The sequence below is a fragment of the Thrips palmi genome, unplaced genomic scaffold, assembly GCF_012932325.1.
Source record: "Thrips palmi isolate BJ-2018 unplaced genomic scaffold, TpBJ-2018v1 HiC_scaffold_12, whole genome shotgun sequence".
Taxonomy (NCBI): Eukaryota; Metazoa; Arthropoda; class Insecta; order Thysanoptera; family Thripidae; genus Thrips; species Thrips palmi.
In genome coordinates this window covers 227660-248570 of record NW_023144623.1, presented here as the reverse complement: position 1 = coordinate 248570, position 20911 = coordinate 227660, and the positions used below count along the sequence as shown (strand labels likewise).

At 45.2% G+C, this 20911-nt stretch overlaps 2 protein-coding genes and 2 long non-coding RNA genes across 4 annotated transcripts; 2 read left to right on the top strand and 2 right to left on the bottom strand.

Annotated features, from left to right (window-relative positions):
* The first annotated feature begins 10422 nt into the window (after nt 1–10422).
* Nucleotides 10423–15986, top strand: LOC117640395. The gene is made up of 4 exons (XM_034376873.1): nt 10423–10786; nt 10966–11550; nt 12118–13647; nt 13735–15986. The coding sequence occupies exons 3-4, from the start codon at nt 12261–12263 to the stop codon at nt 15693–15695; spliced, it is 3348 nt and encodes a 1115-aa protein (XP_034232764.1). The 5' UTR covers nt 10423–10786; nt 10966–11550; nt 12118–12260; the 3' UTR covers nt 15696–15986.
* Nucleotides 15987–17444: 1458 nt separating this feature from the next.
* On the bottom strand, nt 17445–18384 carry LOC117640279. The gene is made up of 5 exons (XR_004587417.1): nt 18310–18384; nt 18120–18236; nt 17895–18033; nt 17662–17805; nt 17445–17574 (listed from the first exon to the last, which is right to left on the bottom strand). It is a non-coding gene; the product is annotated as an uncharacterized LOC117640279 (long non-coding RNA).
* A 125-nt stretch (nt 18385–18509) lies between these two features.
* On the top strand, nt 18510–19096 carry LOC117640280. Its single transcript, XR_004587418.1, has 3 exons — nt 18510–18639; nt 18754–18889; nt 18988–19096. It is a non-coding gene; the product is annotated as an uncharacterized LOC117640280 (long non-coding RNA).
* Nucleotides 19097–19273: 177 nt separating this feature from the next.
* Nucleotides 19274–20538, bottom strand: LOC117640528. Its single transcript, XM_034377053.1, has 6 exons — nt 20506–20538; nt 20124–20273; nt 19963–20054; nt 19662–19878; nt 19471–19571; nt 19274–19400 (listed from the first exon to the last, which is right to left on the bottom strand). The coding sequence occupies exons 2-6, from the start codon at nt 20245–20247 to the stop codon at nt 19365–19367; spliced, it is 570 nt and encodes a 189-aa protein (XP_034232944.1). The 5' UTR covers nt 20248–20273; nt 20506–20538; the 3' UTR covers nt 19274–19364.
* Nucleotides 20539–20911: the final 373 nt, after the last annotated feature.

Below are 20911 nucleotides of genomic sequence, written 5' to 3'. Positions count from 1 at the left end.
CATTTGGACATCTGGTTCAGTTTCTATGGATGTTTTTAGAAAAACCCGTAAAAGTCGAATTTTCGAATTTTCAACGTCGATTCGCGAGGGTCAAGCTTTAAGTTACAGACCTGCCCCAGATCGCGTTGAGTTTGTAATGCCATGAAGTAACTTTGGCGCGCTATTACGTTTGCGATATCGAAAAATCGTGTTTCACGGCCCACCCTAGTATACAGCCATATGGGCTGCAATGGCTGTAGGCTACGGATGCAGCATGGTGGATGCTGGCGGTATTCAGGCGTACTCCTTAATTAAAGGGTTATAAAAAATAGAAAAAAATAGAATGGGTGCGTGGTATGCTGATATTTGAGTTGAATACGTTAACATACACAAGCCATGCAAGTTTCGTAAGAATCGGGACACTTTTTTTGTTATCTTTGATATCTCGGGGACGGAAAGTCCTAGATGAAATTACTTGACAGATTTTGATCTGGAGCGGTGTTGGAACCCTAGAAAATCTACTAAGGGCTCCATAGAACTTCAAAGGGCGTAACAGGCACCCTCAAAGGTCGTCATGGGGACCTTCATGTACTAAGGAGTGAAGCCTAGTAGCCGAGGGGGTATTCACTTCGAAAACTGGCGCACAGAGTAGTCGCTATTACGCTTATTACAATTATTACGCGTTATTACACACTATTTTACATTATTACACATTATTTTGCATTATTTTACATTATTACACATTATTACAGGATTATTACAGGATTATTACAGTCATTATTACGGTTGTTTTTGACCGAAAGGGAAGCCCAGCACCACCTTGCCCCCCTCCCGTGTTAGCCATTCAACTGTAGTTTTTCATATTACAGAATGCTGTTACTTACATGCTACTAAAATTTTAAGTTTGTTTGAATGGGCAGAGAGATTCCGATGGATTTTTTTCCCAATACCCCACCTTACCGATAGGATTTCTAAAGATTTTCAGGAGAGCATGATTTTACTATTTTGTCCAATGATCAGCAGAGGAATTTTAACCAAAATTTATTTTATTCTAAATTTTGTTTCATATTTGTTGTAAGGGTGTAACCAAGAACAGTGAGTTTCAATGAAAAAGCTGCGTACGGATAGTAAACCCCTCACTCAGCTTTTCTATGAGCTTTCTCTTTGTTTCCTTGAGAAGTTTTTTTTTCTTTTTTTTTTTTTGAGCTTTCCCGCAGCGGCAAATATTCTTGGCAACCTTTCTTGCTCTGATCCAAGTGTGCGCAGCCTCATGGAATCAGCCACTCCACCGTGCCGTTTCCCGCCAACATGAACATCGGGGAGTGGGGGGAAGGGGTAGGGAAGGGTAGGGGAAGACAGAAAGGATGGCGGGACCACCGGAAGGGTAGCAAATATTGCTGCACAGAGTAGCAAATTAAGACCACTTTCATTTTGTAGCCAATATGTGCCAAAATTTCAGTACAAAATGCGTACATTACGCATTATTACGTGTTATTACACATTATTGCACATTATTACACATTATTTTACATTATTCTACATTATTTTACATTGTTTTACATTATTTTACATTATTACACATTATTACGCGTTATTACCCATTATTACAGGCATTATTACGGCCAAGGTGAACAGACTATTACAGCAGTGAATACCCCCTCGCTAGTAGCGATATGGGTGCTGCCGATGGCATCCACGAAGCTGCAGGACGCGGCCGAGATGTGGCTGTGACCCGCAGCTTCATAGCTTCCAGGGGCAGCATGGCCCGGGCGAAAGAAGGCTGCCTGGAGCATCCTGAAGGCTGCCTGGAGCATCCTGAAGGCTGCCTGGAGCATCCTGAAGGCTGCGGAGTGCAGCCTACATCAGCGCCTCACAGCCTCTACACTGTGGCAAAAAGGTACGGAAAATCCTGTTAATTTTTTTGCCAGTATTCTCCGTAGCCCTCTTATCAATATTCTCCGTAGGCTCTTACAGTATTCGCCGTAGGGCCGCACAGTAGGGTAAACTATACAGTTACCGTCAGTTTAAGAGCATCGCTTTTTTTTTCAAAGGCCTCTAGGGTAGGTTATGACACTTAGACCCGTGCGACTTGTTCCAGACATCTCAGAAAGATCTATACAACAAAGTGGCTGACAAAGATTTCACCAAAAACTTTTTGTGACGCTCTTATTTAACCTGAGAAAAAGATTACCAAAAACACAGTTATCGGCAGCCAAAATACAGTTATCGGCGCCCTTTATGACAGTTATCGGCACCCCTTGTTAAAAAGGCAAAATATGACCGAAAGTGACGAAAATTTCTAACAGTCGTCACAGAAACTCTATACATCACCCCTCGACATGTCACGAACCCCCCCTCTCTCCTGTTATGCCTCTTGCGCCCTTCATTTTAGACTCACGGACAACTAGCACCATGAGCTGAGAAAGACCAACCTTTCAAAGCGCCGAGGAGGACATTTCGTAAATCACGTAGATCACTGGGAATAACAGGAAAAGTAGCGATATATATCGGCAACTTTGGCCCGTCCCGTACAAATGTGTGAATTTCGCCTTTGTTTAACCCTGACGTGTTTGAACCTGTGTCTGGGGTTAAAAAAACGTTATTTTCGTCATCAGCGCCCTCAAAAACATAAGAAACAATGCAAAAACTCGAATGAAAAGAAAGTTTAAAATATACCCCACTGGGATTTGAACCCGGGTCCAAACTCCTCCGATTCGCTTGAAACTGGCACCGTTGGTTTTGTCTCGTCGCCCTGATTTCAAAAATACCCCTACATGCCCTGCTAGCTGTATCCGTTGCCGAGATCCTCCTCGACCCCATGTAGACCATGATGCACCTGCAGCAGCGCCCCCGGGGCTCGGATCGGATTTGCTGCCACCGGGCGGTTCTTAGGGTCACCCAAGGAGGCTGCATACCAAATTTGGTCAAGATCGGACCACGGGAAGTCCTCGGACGAACGAACGAACGGACGCACAGCAGGGATCATACTATATGCCCGTCCCTCCGTCATTTTTTTTACTAAAAATTAACGGGACGGGCCAAAAAGTGGTCCGATTTCATTCAAATTTGGCAGGGGTCTTCCTAAAGTCATTATGCATCAGAATATTAATTCGCGGACGACGCCCGTTTTAGCATCTATTGCTGACAGTGGATTGTAGCACGTGGTGTCAAGTGGAGAGAAGAAGGAAAATAACAACAGAGGTGTTACCAGTTTGACTGTTCAAGCAAGAGTGATTTATTCTAGAGACGTTAGACACCCCACATATGCACTATGTACAGTATAGCAGGTGACTGCCAATAGTTGACAGGGTTGCCAACTTGTAGACAGTAGAACAGCGTTCAACAGCCCGAAACAACAGTGAAGTTTGAGGCCACCCTGACGATAACTGTGTTTGGGGTGATTTCTCTGGTGCAGTTATCGGCACCCCCCGTATGAGGACAAGCAAGAGGAATTTCTATGCACCAAGCACAGTATGCCCTCTTCAATAGATGGGGAGAAGGAACCTGACAAAGAGAATAGTTTTTCCGGCCCATATTCACGAGTTTAACGAAAAATTGAACCCCTGTTCCTGCCATAGAAGATAATAGCAGGCGGCCGAAGCGATCTCTATCTGCACTTGACAAGAAACGTGGCTCTGTTGGCTGACATGCTCAACCAAACGCGATGCTGTCTCGGTCCTGCATGCCCAAAAGGTGTCTCGAGCGACCTGCATTGGCCGCATCACTAACGGACGCGTACTTGCAGAGCAGGACCCAATCATTCGCCGAGATGACGATAACTGTACCCCTGCCGATAACTGTATACCCGAGTAAAAATAGAAGGCTGCAGAAAGGCTGACGCACGGCTGACGCATGGCTGTATGGACCGTTTTTTGGCTGTATGCATGGCTGCCGTGGCTGCCTTGCAGCCATGTCGCAGCCATAGCGACGTCCTGGACTTGCAGCCATCCACGCTGCAGTGGCTGGTCTGGCTGTTTCACGGAGCGCTTTGGCTGTGAAACGCTTCAGAAGCTGCGCACAGAAGCCTTTTGGCTGCCCTAAGCAGCCTATAAACGCTGCCACGCACAGCCAACTTAGCTGCAATGGCTGTAGGCTGCGCGTCGCAGCGTGTTGGCTGCTGGCGCCAGCCGGGCCACGGCTGGATTTTACAGCCACGCGGGCTGCCACGGCTCTAGGCTGCGCGTCGCAGCGTGTTGGCTGCTGGCGCCAGCCGGGCCGTGGCTAGTCGTTACAGCCATGTAGGCTGCCACGGCTGTAGGCTGCGCACTGCGCGTCGCAGCGTGCTGGCTGCTAGCGGCAGCCTGGCCGCGGCTGCACTTTACAGCCACGCAGGCTGCAATGGCTGTAGGCTGCGCGTCGCAGCGTGTTGGCTGCCGGATGTAGCCGGGCTACGGCAGGACTGAACAGCCATGTGGGCTGCAGTGGCTGTAGGCTACGGATTGCAGCATGGTGGATGCTGGCGGTATTCAGGCAACGGTCGTATTCCTTGATTAAAGGGCTATAAAAAATAGAAAAAAATAGACTGGGTGCGTGGTATGCTGATATTTGAGTTGAATACGTTAACATACATAAGCCATGCAAGTTTCGTAAAAATCGGGAAACTTTTTTGTTATCTTTGATATCTCGGGAACGGTAAGTCCTACATGAAATTACTTAGCAGATTTGGATCCGGAACGGTGTTCGGACCCTAGAAAATCTTCAAAGGGCTCCATAGAACTTCAAAGGGCGTAACAGGGACCCTCAAAGGTCCTGATGGGGACCTTCATGAACTAAGGAGTGAAGCCTAGTAGCGATAAGGATGCTGCCGATGGCATCCACGAGGCTGCAGGATGCGGCCGAGATGTGGCTGTGACCCGCAGCTTCATAGCTGCCGGGGGCAGCGTGGGCCGGGCGAAAGAAGGCTGCCTGGAGCATCCTGAAGGCTGCGGGGTGCAGCCTACAGCAGCGCCTCACAGCCTCCAGGCTTCCGGGGGCAGCGTGGCCCGGGCGAAGGAAGGCTGCACTGAAAATCCAAGTGTGGGACAGGCATGCACTAGATAACGTGGGACAAAATGTCCCACGCTTGTAAGCGTGGGACAAAGTGTCCCACGCTTGCAAGCGTGGGACACGGTTTGTCCCACGCTTGCAAGTGTGGGACACGGATTTGTCCCACGCTTACAAACGTGGGACACCGTTTGTCCCACGCTTGTAAGTGTGGGACACGGATTTGTCCCACGCTTGTAAGTGTGGGACACGGTTTGTCCCACGCTTGTAAGCGTGTAACACGGTTTATCCCACGCTTGCAAACGTGGGACATTTTGTCCCACGCTTACAAGCGTGGGACAGTTTGTCCCACGTTATCTAGTGCATGCCTGTCCCACACTTGGATTATCAGTGTGCCTGGGGCATCCTGAAGGCTGCGGGATGCAGTCTAGAGCAGTGCCTCGCAGCCTCGTGGCTGCTGGGGGCAGCGTGGCTCGCGAAGAAAGGCTGTCCCCGGAAGCCTGGAGGCTGTGAGGCGCTGCTGTAGGCTGCACCCCGCAGCCTTCAGGATGCTCCAGGCAGCCTTCTTTCGCCCGGCCCACGCTGCCCCCGGCAGCTATGAAGCTGCGGGTCACAGCCACATCTCGGCCGCATCCTGCAGCCTCGTGGATGCCATCGGCAGCATCCTTATCGCTACTAGGCTTCACTCCTTAGTTCATGAAGGTCCCCATCAGGACCTTTGAGGGTCCCTGTTACGCCCTTTGAAGTTCTATGGAGCCCTTTGAAGAGTTTCTAGGGTCCGAACACCGTTCCGGATCCAAATCTGCCAAGTAATTTCATGTAGGACTTACCGTTCCCGAGATATCAAAGATAACAAAAAAGTTTCCCGATTTTTACGAAACTTGCATGGCTTATGTATGTTAACGTATTCAACTCAAATATCAGCATACCACGCACCCAGTCTATTTTTTTCTATTTTTTATAGCCCTTTAATCAAGGAATACGACCGTTGCCTGAATACCGCCAGCCACCATGCTGCAATCCGTAGCCTACAGCCACTGCAGCCCACATGGCTGTTCAGTCCTGCCGTAGCCCGGCTACATCCGGCAGCCAACACGCTGCGACGCGCAGCCTACAGCCATTGCAGCCTGCGTGGCTGGAAAGTGCAGCCGCGGCCAGGCTGCCGCTAGCAGCCAGCACGCTGCGACGCGCAGTGCGCAGCCTACAGCCATTGCAGCCCGCGTGGCTGTAAAATCCAGCCGCGGCCCGGCTGGCGCCAGCAGCCAACACGCTGCGACGCGCAGCCTACAGCCGTGGCAGCCTACATGGCTGTAACGTCTAGCCACGGCCCGGCTGGCGCCAGCAGCCAACACGCTGCGACGCGCAGCTTACAGCCATTGCAGCTAAGTTGGCTGGGCGTGGCAGCGTTTATAGGCTGCTTAGGGCAGCCAAAAGGCTTCTGTGCGCAGCTTCTGAAGCGTTTCACAGCCAAAGCGCTCCGTGAAACAGCCAGACCAGCCACTGCAGCGTGGATGGCTGCAAGTCCAGGACGTCGCTATGGCTGCGACATGGCTGCAACGCAGCCACGGCAGCCATGCATACAGCCAAAAAACGGTCCATACAGCCATGCGTCAGCCGTGCGTCAGCCTTTCTGCAGCCTTCTATTTTTACTCGGGCATGAGCACTGTAAATTGCGAAATCGCAAGATGGACTGAGATGGTCATTGTGTTTACTGAGCACTGGTAAAACTAAAGCGTAACTCTATGCTTGAGTCAAGCATAAAGTTACGCTTGAAGACGTTACGCTCGAAATCAAGCATACTCTGGAAACTCCCCCATGCATTTAGATATGGGGAATCTTGGCGGATGAGCCTGTTACGCTTCATTTCAAGCGTAAACTGATTACGCTTGAAAACAGAGGGTAATACTGCGCTTTGGTTTTACCAGTGAATCAGGTTTGGGGATGTAAAAATACCGGTTGGATTCAAAGTTGCGTAAATAACGGTAAAATTAACGTAATTAACGTTTACACTCAAGAGTTCTTACGGAAAAGTCATCACCGTAAGCTACGGATAAAATTGATTTACTGTAATTACGGATGGGTTTGTTTGTATTACGGAGTTTGACAGCCGTATTACAGATAATATGCATCTCCATGTCCAGAGAATTTCTGTACGGACAAAATTATCCGTAAATACAATCACAAATGTTAATCCATAATTACGACAACTAAACCTAGCCGTACACGGTAAAAACGGTTCCTGGTTTTCCCAGGAACCCCCAATCGCCTATGTCTTCGCCATAGGGCTCCTGGGAAAACCAGGTACCGTTTTTACCGTGTATTATCAACTCAACTCCGTAGTCATGACCTAAACCTAGCAATCCGTAATTACAAGCATGAAGACCAATGATATTGGTCTTAATGTGATAATGATGTCATATTTTTTCAGTTTTCATTTTCAAACAAAGCCCCAGCCCCGACTAGTTAAAAAGTTACAAGGGATCTAGAATGAAGGGGGGTCTGGGGGGCATGCATCAAGTTAGAAATAATCGACGATGGACAAGCCATTGGCTGCCGAAGGCAGGCTAGCGCCGCAGGCCAAGGCAGGTACGCCAGGCGCGGATTGGAGGAACAGGCAGCGAGACATCGCGAAGCCTGTTACGACAAGACGCGGTCTGGCGTAAACCTACCTTGTGAAATATTTTATTGCTATGTTCTTTTTTAAGCGGTCTTGCTACCGCTTCTAGCTCTGCATCCGATCCCACTCATCCCGTCCCATCCATCCATTCATTCAGCGCGCTCGGAGGGGACTGCATGGTCGTGTTGGTCGTCTGTCGTCGTCCTCACCTCCCGCCGCGCCAGTCCCCACTCCTCACAGCTACCCCCTCCCTCCTTGCCCCCTCTCTGCCCGGCCTCCCCGGCCGGTCCACGGCAAGACCGCTTTGCTGAGCTTGCCTTGGCGGAACTTTTTTTTTTGTTTTTTGACCGACTTTTCTCGCAACATCTTTTTTTTCCTCTGCTTTGGCTTGATTTTCTCTATGCATTTGCTTGTCTGTGCTATAACTTGATGCATCACTTGTTGCATTGAGGTGGCATTGAATTTGGTCTAGCTCAAACCTCGCTGTTGCCCATTTCTTTTTTCTGTTTCAGGAATGGATGTGTTTACCAAGGTTGGGTCCTTTACACGTGAGGAACTTATCCAAACGTTACGAGATGGAGGTTTGGAGAAAGAAGTTCTGGATATAATAATAAGTGAGTACTGCCCCTTTTATTCTACTGTACTTTTCCTTTGGGCTTCTCAGCGTGGGTTAATTTCAAACTCAACTCTTTTTGTGCATCGTCTTTCACAAGTGTGTCTCTCTATTTGGTTGCAGACCAACGCTTAGCGGGCAGGCATGTTTCCAAACTTAAGACGGAAATTGAGTACCGCAATCAGTTAAGCCTTACCATGGATGATTTCCTTGATATTGAGGAAGCTCTCACCAACGGCTTGGTGAGCATAAATTGCATGAACAATAATTGCTCCCTTGAAAAATGTGTTAGTTAGAAACAAGAAGACTGGGTGATTTGGTTCAGAGCTGTGCTGGGGTAAACTATACAGTTATCGGCAGGGGTACAGTTATCGTCATCTTGGCGAATGATTGGGTCCTGCTCTGCAAGTAGTTGTCCGTGAGTCTAAAATGAAGGGCGCAAGAGGCATAACAGGAGAGAGGGGGGGTTCGTGACATGTCGAGGGGTGATGTATAGAGTTTCTGTGACGACTGTTAGAAATTTTCGTCACTTTCGGTCATATTTTGCCTTTTTAACAAGGGGTGCCGATAACTGTCATAAAGGGCGCCGATAACTGTATTTTGGCTGCCGATAACTGTGTTTTTGGTAATCTTTTTCTCAGGTTAAATAAGAGCGTCACAAAAAGTTTTTGGTGAAATCTTTGTCAGCCACTTTGTTGTATAGATCTTTCTGAGATGTCTGGAACAAGTCGCACGGGTCTAAGTGTCATACCCTACCCTAGAGGCCTTTGAAAAAAAAGCGATGCTCTTAAACTGACGGTAACTGTATAGTTTACCCTATGAAAAATAAGAAAAGGACAATTGAACAAAACAAACAGAGCTTAATAACATTTTTAAAAGTTCTAGTAAAAAATGCTCTTAGCCTAGCGACTGCGAGATTCAAAGTCTGGCACCAGGACAGGAGGTTGAGATGGAACGGTTGAGATTCTTTGCACAATATTTGATTATTGCACAATGGGCACATAGCTTGTTACACATTATTGGGGCAAACATGGCAGAACCTAGCGCACTGACAACACACAATGCCAATGAGAAAAAGAAAATTGCTTCACATATTTATGAAAAATAAGAAAAAGACAATTGAACAAAACAAACAGAGCTTAAAAACATTTTGAAAAGTTCGAGGAAAAAGTGCTTTGAGCCTAGCGATTGTGAGATTCAAAGTCTGGCACCAGGAGGTCAAGCTGGAACGGTTGAGATTCTATGCGCAATAGGGTAAACTATACAGTTATCGGCAGGGGTACAGTTATCGTCATCTCGGCGAATGATTGGGTCCTGCTCTCCAAGTACGCGTCCGTTAGTGATGCGGCCAATGCAGGTCGCTAGAGACACCTTTTGAGCATGCAAGACCGAGACAGCATCGCGTTTGATTGAGCATGTCAGCCAACAGAGCCACGTTTCTAGTCAAGTGCAGAATGAGGCCGCTTCGGCCGCCCGTACTTATCTTCTATGATAAGAACAGGGGTTCAATCTTTCGTTAAATTCGTGAATGTGGGCCGGCAGAAACTATTCTCTTTGCCAGGTTCCGTCTCCTCATCTATTGAAGAGGGCATACTGTGCTTGGTGCACAGAAATTCCTCTTGCTTGCCCTCATTCGGGGGGTGCCGATAACTGCACCAGAGAAATCACCGCAAACACAGTTATCGTCAGGGTGGCCTCAAACTTCACTGGTGTTTCCGGCGTCGTCCGGGAGTTAATATTCTGATGCATTATGACCGTAGGAAGACCCTTGCCAAATTTGAATGAAATCGGACCACTTTTTCCCAGTGATCTACGTGATTTAGGAAAAGTTCTCCTCGGCGCTTTGAAAGTTGTCTTTTTCGCAGCTCATGGTGCTAGTTGTCCGTTAGTCTAAAATGAAGGGCGCAAGAGGCATAACAGAAGGGAGAGGGGGTTCGTGACATGCTGAGGGGTGATATAGAGTGTCTGTGACGACTGTTAGAAATTTTCGTCACTTTCGGTCATGTTTTGCCTTTTTAACAAGGGGTGCCGATAACTGTCTTAAAGGGTGCCGATAACTGTATTTTGGCTGCCGGTAACTGTGTTTTTGGTAACCTTTTTCTCACGTTAAATAAGAGCCAGGGTATGGAAAGAGACCGTGGTGGGGGTAGGCACTAAAAAGGGCGCGAATAAGGTTTCCCCATTCTTACACTACAACGGGAAGAAAATAACAAACCAGTTTTCCGACATAAAAACCAACAAAACGGCATTAATGCGGCTCAACATGATGTTATTTCAATAATATAATTTATGATTCAGCCTTTGAGTGTCCGTATTCTATCCAGATTGCAGTTTAAAATATCCGAAATTTTATCCTGGAAAGTTGGTGAAAAACGAAATTGACGCCTTCCGCACCGGCCGCCATGGCATCATTTGCGATTGAAAATGGCAGGAGAGAACGTAAGTTTCGCCTAGAACTTCTTTTTTTTTCTGTTTAATCCTGTCTTAATTTTATCTAGGAACATGCCTAATGTTGTGAAATGTTCTGTTCATGGATGTCCAAACACCAATAAGACGCATCCCCTCCACAAGTTTCCTCAAAACAACACAAACAGGTACGTGAATGGGGTTAGAGCACATGGAGCGCATTTGCGTGCACACCATTGCACTCTAAGTTTTTTGTATCCACTCTCCGTAACCTGTGAGATGTGGAAATTATCGCGATGACCTGTTCGTCTTAAGATTTTATCGGATTTTCCTTTTTAAAGGTGTTTCTTGCAATGCTCTGTCTTAGGTGTTTGAAATGGGTTCGACTGTCTGGAAATCCGAAGCTTCTCAATGTTCCATTGAAGGATATGCACAAGAAGAAAATATGCAAAGATCATTTCTCCCGTAGAATGTTTTGGAACAACACCCTGAAAACCCTGAATAGGGATGCAGAGCCTGACATCCTCGGTAATGTGACACCCCTCACTACAGACCAGCTGATGGCTGCGAGTGAAATTTTGGGTAAGTCCTTCCAAGTAACTTTTTTATGAAGATAATCACCCTGAAATATTCTAATGAGATGAAAAGTTTCTCTCCTAGGTGACCGCTGTAGGAGCAGGAGGATGTCAGTGTAGTGTAAATCCAATGAAACCAGTTTTTCTCGATTTGTTTCATTCAATTAATTTTGTAGTTTTTCACATCCGAACAAATATGTTTTAATCTCTAGACTTTTTATTTCAGCTATTGCTGCCTGTTGGTTGTGGATGTTGCGTTGTTTGCCTTGTTTAGACAGGAATCAACTTTGGGAGCTGCTTTGTTGTTGTCATTTAAACTTCTGCTATTATCAAGATCAAAGCATTTATTGAAATGCATTTTTAATGTGGACAAAACTGTAAGTGAGGTTATAATTATGGATTAGCTGTGTGCTTCCTTTTTGCACGATGCAATAAGTTACTTCTTTCCACAAGCTTCGCTCTTCCTCTTTGATATTTTCGTCTGCATTTAGGCTGCTTTGATTTCTGCTTTTCCAATTACTGAAGTTTGGTTTGCTGTTTCATTTTCCCTCTTTATTTTTTAAAGCTTTGCTTGTACTGCTTTTAATTGTCTTTGTCACAGACTGTACATGCTCTTCTTGGTTGTGCTGGTGGTTTTTTTCATGTATTTGGAACCTAGCAAGATTTTGATGTGGATTTTACTGCTGAATAAATTGACTTTTCTGGAAAGTCCCCTAGCTCTATCTTCTTCACAAAATCTTGAAAGGAATGGCAATGCAGCATTTTCATGCTCTTATGTGCTTTGATTCTCCTTTTCTTTCTGTCTGTCTTGAAATGAGTGCATGAACTAATTTAAGTGCTTTTTGCTTGTATTTTGTGCCCTTGGATTGCATCCATATGCTAGTTTTGTGCAAAGAGTGCTTTTTTTCATTGGCTGTGCTAACTTATTTTTGTATTTTCCACAGGGCTTACTGAAGTGGTTCCTACTCAAGCTGAGGTGGGATCTGCGGGCACTGAAGTACCACTTCCCAGTGTACCAATTGATTTTGCTGCAGAAGAGCCTATTACTGTCCAAGTTGAGGTGGAGACAGATTCAATTCAGGCTACAATGGGGCCTGTCTGCATTGAAGCACATCTTCCCAGTGTACCACTTGACGTTGCTGCAGAAGAACCTGTTACTGTCCGTGTTGAGACAGACTCGGAGAAAGGAGAAAATCAGCCTTCAAAGAATGCAGCCCAAGAAGAAAATCCACCTCCAAAGTCATCACAGAGCAAGAATGTAGCTGCAATAGCACAGAAGATATCTCAGCAACGAGTTTCAAAACTATCAGTCCTGAAAGAAGCTGGTGTCGAGAAGGATGGCTTGTCTGATGACGCCTCTAAATTACTAAGAGTCGCTCACATGTATAAATCCAGGTTGGCAAGGTCTGAGAAGAAATTGAAAGAAGCTAATAGTCGATTGGTAGACTTAGAGAAGCCAGAAAGTCATGCAAGAGTCCTCTCAGACAAAATCTCGCCTGCACTTAATGTTTTGCTTAAAGGAGAACTATTAAATGGGTCAAGACACCCCCGTGGTCGTGATTGGTGTGAAGAATCTAAATGCTTGAGCCTTGTCATAAAATCATGTTCTCGTAAAACATATTCCCTTCTGGAGAAAATGTTTGTTTTGCCAAGTTCACGTACCATTCAGAATGTTCTTTCCAGGATACCTTTAGAGCCCGGAATTAATGAAGGTTTCTTTGATCATCTAGCAAGACAAGTGGAGACAATGACACCAAAAGAAAAGTTTGTGTCCTTGAATTGGGATGAATTCAGGGGTCAAGGTGGTCTGTTTTTCAATGAGAAAAAAGGCATAATCATTGGCTTCGAAAATTTTGGTTCATTTGGAAACTCAAATTTGCCAGCTGATGAGTACCTTATATTTTTAATCCGAAGCCTTGGTCCCAATTCCAATTGGAAAATGCCGTTGGCAATTTTCTTTTCACTATCCATGTGTCCCGGAGAAATTTTGAAGAAAATGATAGTGTTGATTATCACTAAGTTGCAGAACATTGGCTTGAGGGTTGCAGCAACAGTGTGCGACCAGGGCCCTGCAAATCAGAAAGCAATGCGGTTGTTGCATGAAGAGGCTGCAAAGAAGACTGGAAGAGTGGAAGAACCTGAAATTATTGTCAATGGGCAGACCATTGTCACCTTCTGGGATAATCCTCATGTCTTCAAGAATATCATCAATAATTGGCGTCTTGATATTCACAATTGTATTGAGTATGGGCCTCAATGCAAGAGAGCATATTATCAGCATATAATTGATTATTACGAATATGACAAGAAAAACTTCAAAGTTGGGCTTCTGACTCATGAGCAGGTTTATCCTGAGGGTAAACAAAAAATGAAAGTGAAGAATTGTACTCAAGTGGCAGGAGCCACTGTGGCCAATACAATTAAGTCATACAATCAACTGTCCTCCCATAATGGGGGCAATCCTATTCTGCCAGGTATTTATCATTTTCTCATTTAAATTAAGTCTTGCCAAATTTTATAAAAATTATTGACAAATAATTTCTGTTTGTTCTATTTTACAGGTGCAGATGACACGGCCAACTTTATGCTCAAAGTGGATTATTTGTTTGACATAACCAATGGTTCAGCTCCCGGAGACAAACCAAAACCAGAACAACGTGCCCTTGTCACTGAAACGTCTTTCCACCACGAGGCTTGGAAGGAAATGCGAAAAGAGGTGGCCACCTGGGCGTACATTGATAAAGAGGGCAAAAGAGTGATCATTCCTTGTTTGAAAGCGTGTCAAGATAATCTCTTAGCATACCCTGCTTTGTGGAGATTCCTCAAGAAGGAAGGCCAATACACAAGTTTGAACCTCCGCCATGTTACCCAAGATTGTTTGGGAAATTTCATCTCTCAAATGAGAGCAACTTTGGGGCCCAACACTCATCCTACTTGTTATCAAGTCATGAATGCTTTTCGAACTCAGCTGATCAACAAGCATGTCAACTTCTCGCTCCAGAAAGGCAAAAATTGCCAGGATGACGGAGCTCAAATGCTGACAGACATGCAACGTCTCATAAACAACAAGAAGACCCTCTCATCGGATAAGGATGAGAGTGTAGCTGGTCCATCACAACTGCGTGCAGGGCTTGAAACTTTCTCTCATATTACGCGTGGTTTGAGAGCACCCCAGATAGCTATAGAAGAAAAGTTTATGAAAGCAAATGCTGTTATTGAAAACTCTGCCATGGGTGCTGCATTGCTTGCGCGTCAATGTCTTGATGGCAATTCTTGTAGGCTCTGTGAGAATGTCTACACAGAAAGTGATCCGCATGATTCAGTGCTGAAAATGTTGAAAAAATGTGGAGAATATCATAAAATGCAGAAGAGTGTTCCCACACCAAGCTTTCACCTCGTGCAAGTCTATCAAGCTATGACTGACAAGTTCAATTACATTGCCAAAACACATCTTGACCCAGCCAACATGTTGCCTCGAGTCATGGTTGCTTTGGATGATCATGATTTCTTCACGGACCAGTGCCCCTTGCACGGTCCTGAAATGCGAAACAAAACTGTGCAGTTAGCCAGCCGCTTACTGATAAAAAATTATTGTAAGAGGTACAGCGCTCATTGGGAGGAAGAAAAGAAAAAAATCATGCAATGTAAACAAGCAATGAAGAAGTCAGAGAAAGAGGCCAAAGTCCCGAAAAATGGAGGAGGAGGTCGAGGAAAGAAGCAAGTGGAAAAAGCAGCGACAAATGCTCCACCTCAGCCTCCCTTGCCTGTCTGTGAGCTAGCAGCTCGTCAGCCAGTGTGTCCTGCCTCTAGGCCCCAGCAAGTGGCAACTCCGAGGATGCCACCTGCAGCCACAGAGCCCCCTGTGCCTGTCCAGCAGACAGTGTCTAGAAGACTGCAAATATTGCACCAAGCCTATAACACTCCTGTTCGGCCAAGAGTCAATGCCATCCAGCAACAGAGAGCAGCAAGCTGCACTTTGGTGCCCAGAGTCATGTCACCTGTTCAGCATACGCTTGGGAGAGGTCAAATTCGTGCCGTGCAAGCAGCTCACCAAGTAGTGCCTCCTGTTGGACGGGGTGGCACTGGGCTGCAACTGGTGGCAGGTCCAAGAATGCCAGCTCCAAGGATAGCAACTCCAGCCACTCAGCTTCATGTGCCTGTCCAACAGCCAGTGTCTAGAACACAGCAAATATTGCAGCAAGCCTATGAAACTCCTGTTCCGCCTAGAGTCAACGCCATCCTGCATCAGAGACCTGCAAGCTGCACTGTGGTGCCCAGAGTCATGTCACCTGTTCAGCATACGCTTGGGAGAGGCCAAATTCGTGCTGTGCAAGCAGCCCATCAAGTAGTGCCTCCTATTGCACGGCCTGGTCCTGTTCCAAGGCTCCAGCTTTTGGCTACTCCAACGGTGCCTAGTGCATCTGCTCAACCTCCTGTTGGGTCTGACAGGCAGCCCACTGCCAAGCGGAAACTACTGCAAAGTTTTGTGTTGGGCCCTCAGCCCACTAAGAAAAAGCGATAAGGGGAATAACTGTCAATGTTTACTCAATTTACTGTCAATGTTAAAAACCTGCCAAGCTCATGTTTCATTATTATGAAACATGAGAGATCTTTGACATGTATTTTCTCCCCTTTCGTATGAGAGAGTAAAGCCATTTCTTATCAAGCTCACATATTTGTGAGCAAATAAAACTTGGCAGGCTCCTTCATTCGTGTTGGTGAAAGAAAATTGGCTAATTCATTTCTGAGAGAGGGTAGGACTGCCACCCTTCAGGTGGTTGTCTGAGGGTTTGGCGGTGGGTTCTCTCTCTAAAAAAAAATAAATGTTCTGTTTAAAATGTTGTGTCATGTTACTAATTATTTTTTCTAGCCCACCCTTCTATTTAAAGAAGGACGTTTTCCTAGCAACATCTTGTTTAGTTATGTTTTCTTGTTTCAGGACGATGTTGAGATGCGAGATGCTGATCAAGGGGACGGGCAGGGGCCGGGGACGGGGCCAGTTGTCCAGGACCAGCAGAGGCCAGTCGACCAGCAACAGCAGGGTCCACAGCAGTTCCTCAGAATTCCGCGCACGCATGAGCTCGAGGTAAGACTTACAGTTATATTTTAATTCATTGTTTTAAATTTACACTGCAGACTTAAGTACATACTTAGCATGCACTTACAACTCCACTGGTAAAACTAAAGCGTAACTCTATGCTTGAGTCAAGCACAAAGTTACGCTTGAAATGAAGCATACTCTGGAAATTCCCTCATGCATTTAGAAGCGTAAACTAATTACGCTTGAAAACAGAGGGTAATACTTCACAAGTGCGCAGTTGTAAGTGCATGCTAATTATGTAGTTAAGTCTGCAGTGTAAATTTCAAACAATGTCTGTCCCGCGCGGAAGGAACAGTAGTCTGAAGTGTACCTGAGAACTTAAGTCTCGTAGCAGTCGCGACTGAAGGAAGGCTGCGGCTCAACTCAAAATGAAGTGCCATTTGAGTCTGCACGAGTGTGCACAAAAATATGAAGTTTTATGTGTGGTGCAGCCACAGTTTCACTGCAGATGTGCAGCTGTAGTTTGTCTGCAGATACAATGCAGATAAGTGCAGTTCACAGTGCAGTTAACTGCAGTCAAACTGCACGCAAACTGCCAAAAAAGTAGTACTTTTTTGGGACCGTTTCAGTTTGGACTGCAGTTTGTGGCATTTCATGATGGCAGTTCTTCCTAGTTCCGGGCAGTTCCCAAGTGCAGTTCAACAGCAGTGTCAGTGTAACACAGCAACAGATGCCGACCGTACTTAGCATTGCCTTCTAAGTACAAAAGTAAGGCGGTAATAATTTGCACTTCTGTTTACAATTGATGGTACAAAGATAGGTGCAGACTGCGCTGCAAACTATTATGTACCAAGAAGCGCACATTGGACAGCTGTTCGATTTTCTCTTCGAAGTCTTATTTGGAGATGGTATTAATCTACAGTCAAAAATGATGTTGATGACTGTGATTAAAGAACAGTATTTCAGTAATAAAGTATGTTCTTTCATTTGAATTTGATACTTCTCTTCAAATGTAGGAGTTCTGGTAAAAATGAGGCAGACTAAATTTAAATTACCTATAATTCAATGCAAAATATTCCAGGTACAGTACAGGTACAGTGTAGTAAATGTGGTCCTTGAAAAAGACAATGGTTCATGCTAAGTAGATCCTAGTCCTGCAACAAATAAACAACACAAAATTAGAGTTCTAGAAACTGTTGACACTGACATTTGAATAGAAGATAAACACACCTCTTCCTCACTTGTTACCCCTTTCCTTCCAAGCCGCCGATACAGATATGAAGTGGTTCCTTAATTACAAAGGAACATTGTAACTGCCTGCGAGGCGCTCTGCACTCTGTGAGTGCAAACACGGCTGGTCCTAGAAAGGGCGATCAAACAAGAATAAAGAAGGTGCCAATAACAAGTGAGATAAGAAATCATGGCTGTTAATATGAAATAAACATACCTGTTCCTTCCCAACTGTCCCTCTTTGAAACCTTGGTTTAGTGATAACATAGGGAGGAGTCCTCACATTTTGAGGCAGCATCGTAATTATCATTGCCGCAAGGCAACCTAGCAGGTCATAGAACCCTCCAGAGCATAGCAGGTCCTAAAATGATCAAACAGAACTGATTTAAGTGTCAAAACTTAATAATAAAGATTCTGTGGAAATAAAATGTTGATTTGAAATAAACATACCTGTTCCTTTTTGTGTTTCCCTCTCGTTTCCAAGCCTTAATTTTCAGATGAGGCTAGAAGTGGCTCATGAATTTAAAGCAGCATTAGAATTTCCCTCACCACGGCACAAGGCATCCTGAGAATCGGAACATGGCAGGTCCTGGAACGAGATCAAACAAGTATGAGCAAAGTGTCAAAAACTAATGCTTAAGAAAGCATAAAAATAATAATACAAAATTAACATACCTGGTTCTTCATGTTTCCCTCTCCTCTCCAACCGATGGCGGGCTTGTTTTTCCAATTGGGGAAAGTGCTTTGTTTGGGCTCAGCACTGATCAACTTGTTTCGAGAAACGGAAGGTACCTGAACAATATCAAACATAACTAGAAAAAAGAAACATAACACTTTGAATGCAGGTAAAGAAGGGGGTTATTACCTGATGAAAAGAAGAGTTTTATGGTACGGTAGCTGGCTAACGCAGAGCAAAGACCGTTGTTTGTAAATACAAGCCTAAGGAACATAACCAACAAAAATTAGTGCACAGTCAAACTCTTAAGCAAGGCTAAAATCTTGGCTTGTTAGTCAGAACTATTTAATAGATCCAAAGTAAATATATTGTTTCTACTCTCAACACCAACGAGACAAAAACGAATTGAACAATATTTGATTTAACCCCAGTGAGTGCAAGGCCTAAAAACGACATCGCCAAGCCAACTGTTTCAACCTCAACCTTGCTTCCTCACTTCTCCCGAATGCCGAACAGCAAGTACGTACCAGTTCCGGTGGCTGCTTGATAATAATCACATAATTCCCCGACCTTCACTAGGTATATTCCTCAGTGCTTGTGTTAAAACTTAAAGCGTTTCTCTACTGATTCCAGCATCAGCGTCCGTCATGTCCGCCGTCCGCCACCACCACTTCGCCGATGACGTCAACAGGTCACCGCCGCCTGCACCAATGTTTACGTTCTGCAGCTCCCGGCCGGCTCCAGCCAAGCAGAAGACGCCCGGAGTGTGGTTAGTTTATTATCATGCCAAAATTTATGCTTTTAATTCGAGAATTTAAGAGAGGTACGTCAGTAAGTAAGTAAGAAGTTCCAATCTATTTGTTCCAGTGACCCTAATTTTCAAGAGCAGAACATAGTACGTCATGGAAATAGAAGAAAATGGTGAATGAAGAAACATGAAGGTTCGGGGTTTCTGGTGTAACATGCTAGAAAGCAGGAAAGAAGTTTCTGTTTGAGCATCATTGTATTCTCAATTTTAACGAATAAAACACAAATTTTGAAAGCACTGTATTATTTATTTGAACTCAAGTCTCAAATCTTACAGAATCATTGGAATTCATCACAGAATTCATCCATAGACAACCAATTCATCACAAAATCATTAGAATTCATAGGCCATTTTAAAAACAAATTAAAATTTAAAAAAGGATAGAAACTATCCTAGTCCCGAGGAATGGGTTCATCTCCACTGGTCAAGGAACTGGTTAATCTTCTCCTTCACTATCACTTAGGTCCACCAACTGCAATACAACCGAAATATTTTAAGACCAGTACAATACGAGTAAAGCAATTCAAAGGATAAAATTTTACCTTAGGCTTAGGAGTTTGTCCCACATTATTTCCTGTGCATGCATTCACAGCATGGCTGAATTGAGACTGAGTGAAATGGGGAAATCTCTGGTTCACGAAGTCTGAAAGCAAGAGAATTATCAAGTATGAAAGTATGTCAAAGCCTGTTAACTGGAAATTAACTTTCTAATGAAGAGTACAAAGATTCTTACTCTGGATATCCTTTGTACTCCTGTACTTCTTCAAGGACGGCTTCTGTTCAACAACACCATTCCGAGTTCTTTTCTGCCCAGCATACGATGATCGCTTTAACCTTTTGTCTGAAAAGGTGACCCGAATGAGCTCCATAGTCATGGCTGAAGGGGTTCGGGCCAGCTTTGCATCCATATGCTGTGATCTTGTTAGCGTCAAGACCTCTCCAACTCTCACCTGCAAACAATGCAACAAGAAATAAGATTGAAGTGCCCACAGGCAGAAATATATGTTAACACAACTCCGGGATAAGTTACTCACCAGATTCTCTCCGGGTGGAACCTCTAGAGTTGAATTGTTTGTTCCACTAACACTGGCATTAGACAAAATGACGTTGCACAGTTTCTGCAAGTCTGAAATAGAAATTCAGGGTCAGTTTACATTGCTTCTAAGAAAACAGAACTACAGAGGCTGCAACTTACCACTGAGCGCAGGGCCTGAAGAATTTGTTTTAGGAGTGGATGTAGTCACTGGCTTGCTTCCACTGCCATTCTTTGGGGGGCTTCGATTCCCATCATGGAGAGCGCTATCCATTTCTTCCTCCATCCTTTGAAGCAGAAAGTCCAGGTCACCTAAAACAGGGTAAACAGAGAATATCACAAGCCTGAAGACAAGAAGGTAAGGCCAGACTCTAGAATTAGAAACTAGTTTATAGTTTTAGGAGCAAAGTATGTATACTGACTAAGGAGCAACAGCATGAGACACTCATGGCATACCCATAATGTTGCAATATAGAATTTCTGACAAATCTGAAGCAATGGATCAGCATCGGGGAAGTCAAACTAGCATAGACAATATACTCACCGCTTAGTTCTAGCACTTGGGCATCCCAGACAGGCCATCCATTCTTGGGCTTTGGTGGCACTCTCCACTCCACGAGGTATGACTCATTACGAAAGTCTTCCTCAGGGACGAAATGTAAAATCCAAGATACCTGGACGTTGTGGGTGAACTTGCCCTTTTCTTTCCCACTAAGCCATTTGACCAGAGCAAAGTTGCTGCTCTCAGATGTCGATTCCGACGATCCTGGGGACGAAGACTTGTTGGCGCCTGAACCACGCACCATCTTCACCAATGCGAACGACTGCTACGAATGCTTTGCCACAACAGGTCAAATTGTCCACCAACACTGCACGATAACTGACAGCCGAATGGACAGGTGCCTGGGGCCGGGGCGGCCGAGGGGGGAGGAGAGGGAGAGTGGGGGAGA

Coding starts and splice junctions, on each gene's coding strand:
- LOC117640528 (XM_034377053.1), bottom strand. CDS start 20,247: ATGGAGGAAGAAATGGATAGCGCTCTCCATGATGGGAATCGAAGCCCC. Junction 20,055..20,123: donor TTCAGGCCCTGCGCTCAGTG/GTAAGTTGCAGC, acceptor TTTCTATTTCAG/ACTTGCAGAAACTGTGCAAC. Junction 19,572..19,661: donor GAGTACAAAGGATATCCAGA/GTAAGAATCTTT, acceptor TCTTGCTTTCAG/ACTTCGTGAACCAGAGATTT.
- LOC117640395 (XM_034376873.1), top strand. CDS start 12,261: ATGGGGCCTGTCTGCATTGAAGCACATCTTCCCAGTGTACCACTTGAC. Junction 13,648..13,734: donor GGGCAATCCTATTCTGCCAG/GTATTTATCATT, acceptor TCTATTTTACAG/GTGCAGATGACACGGCCAAC.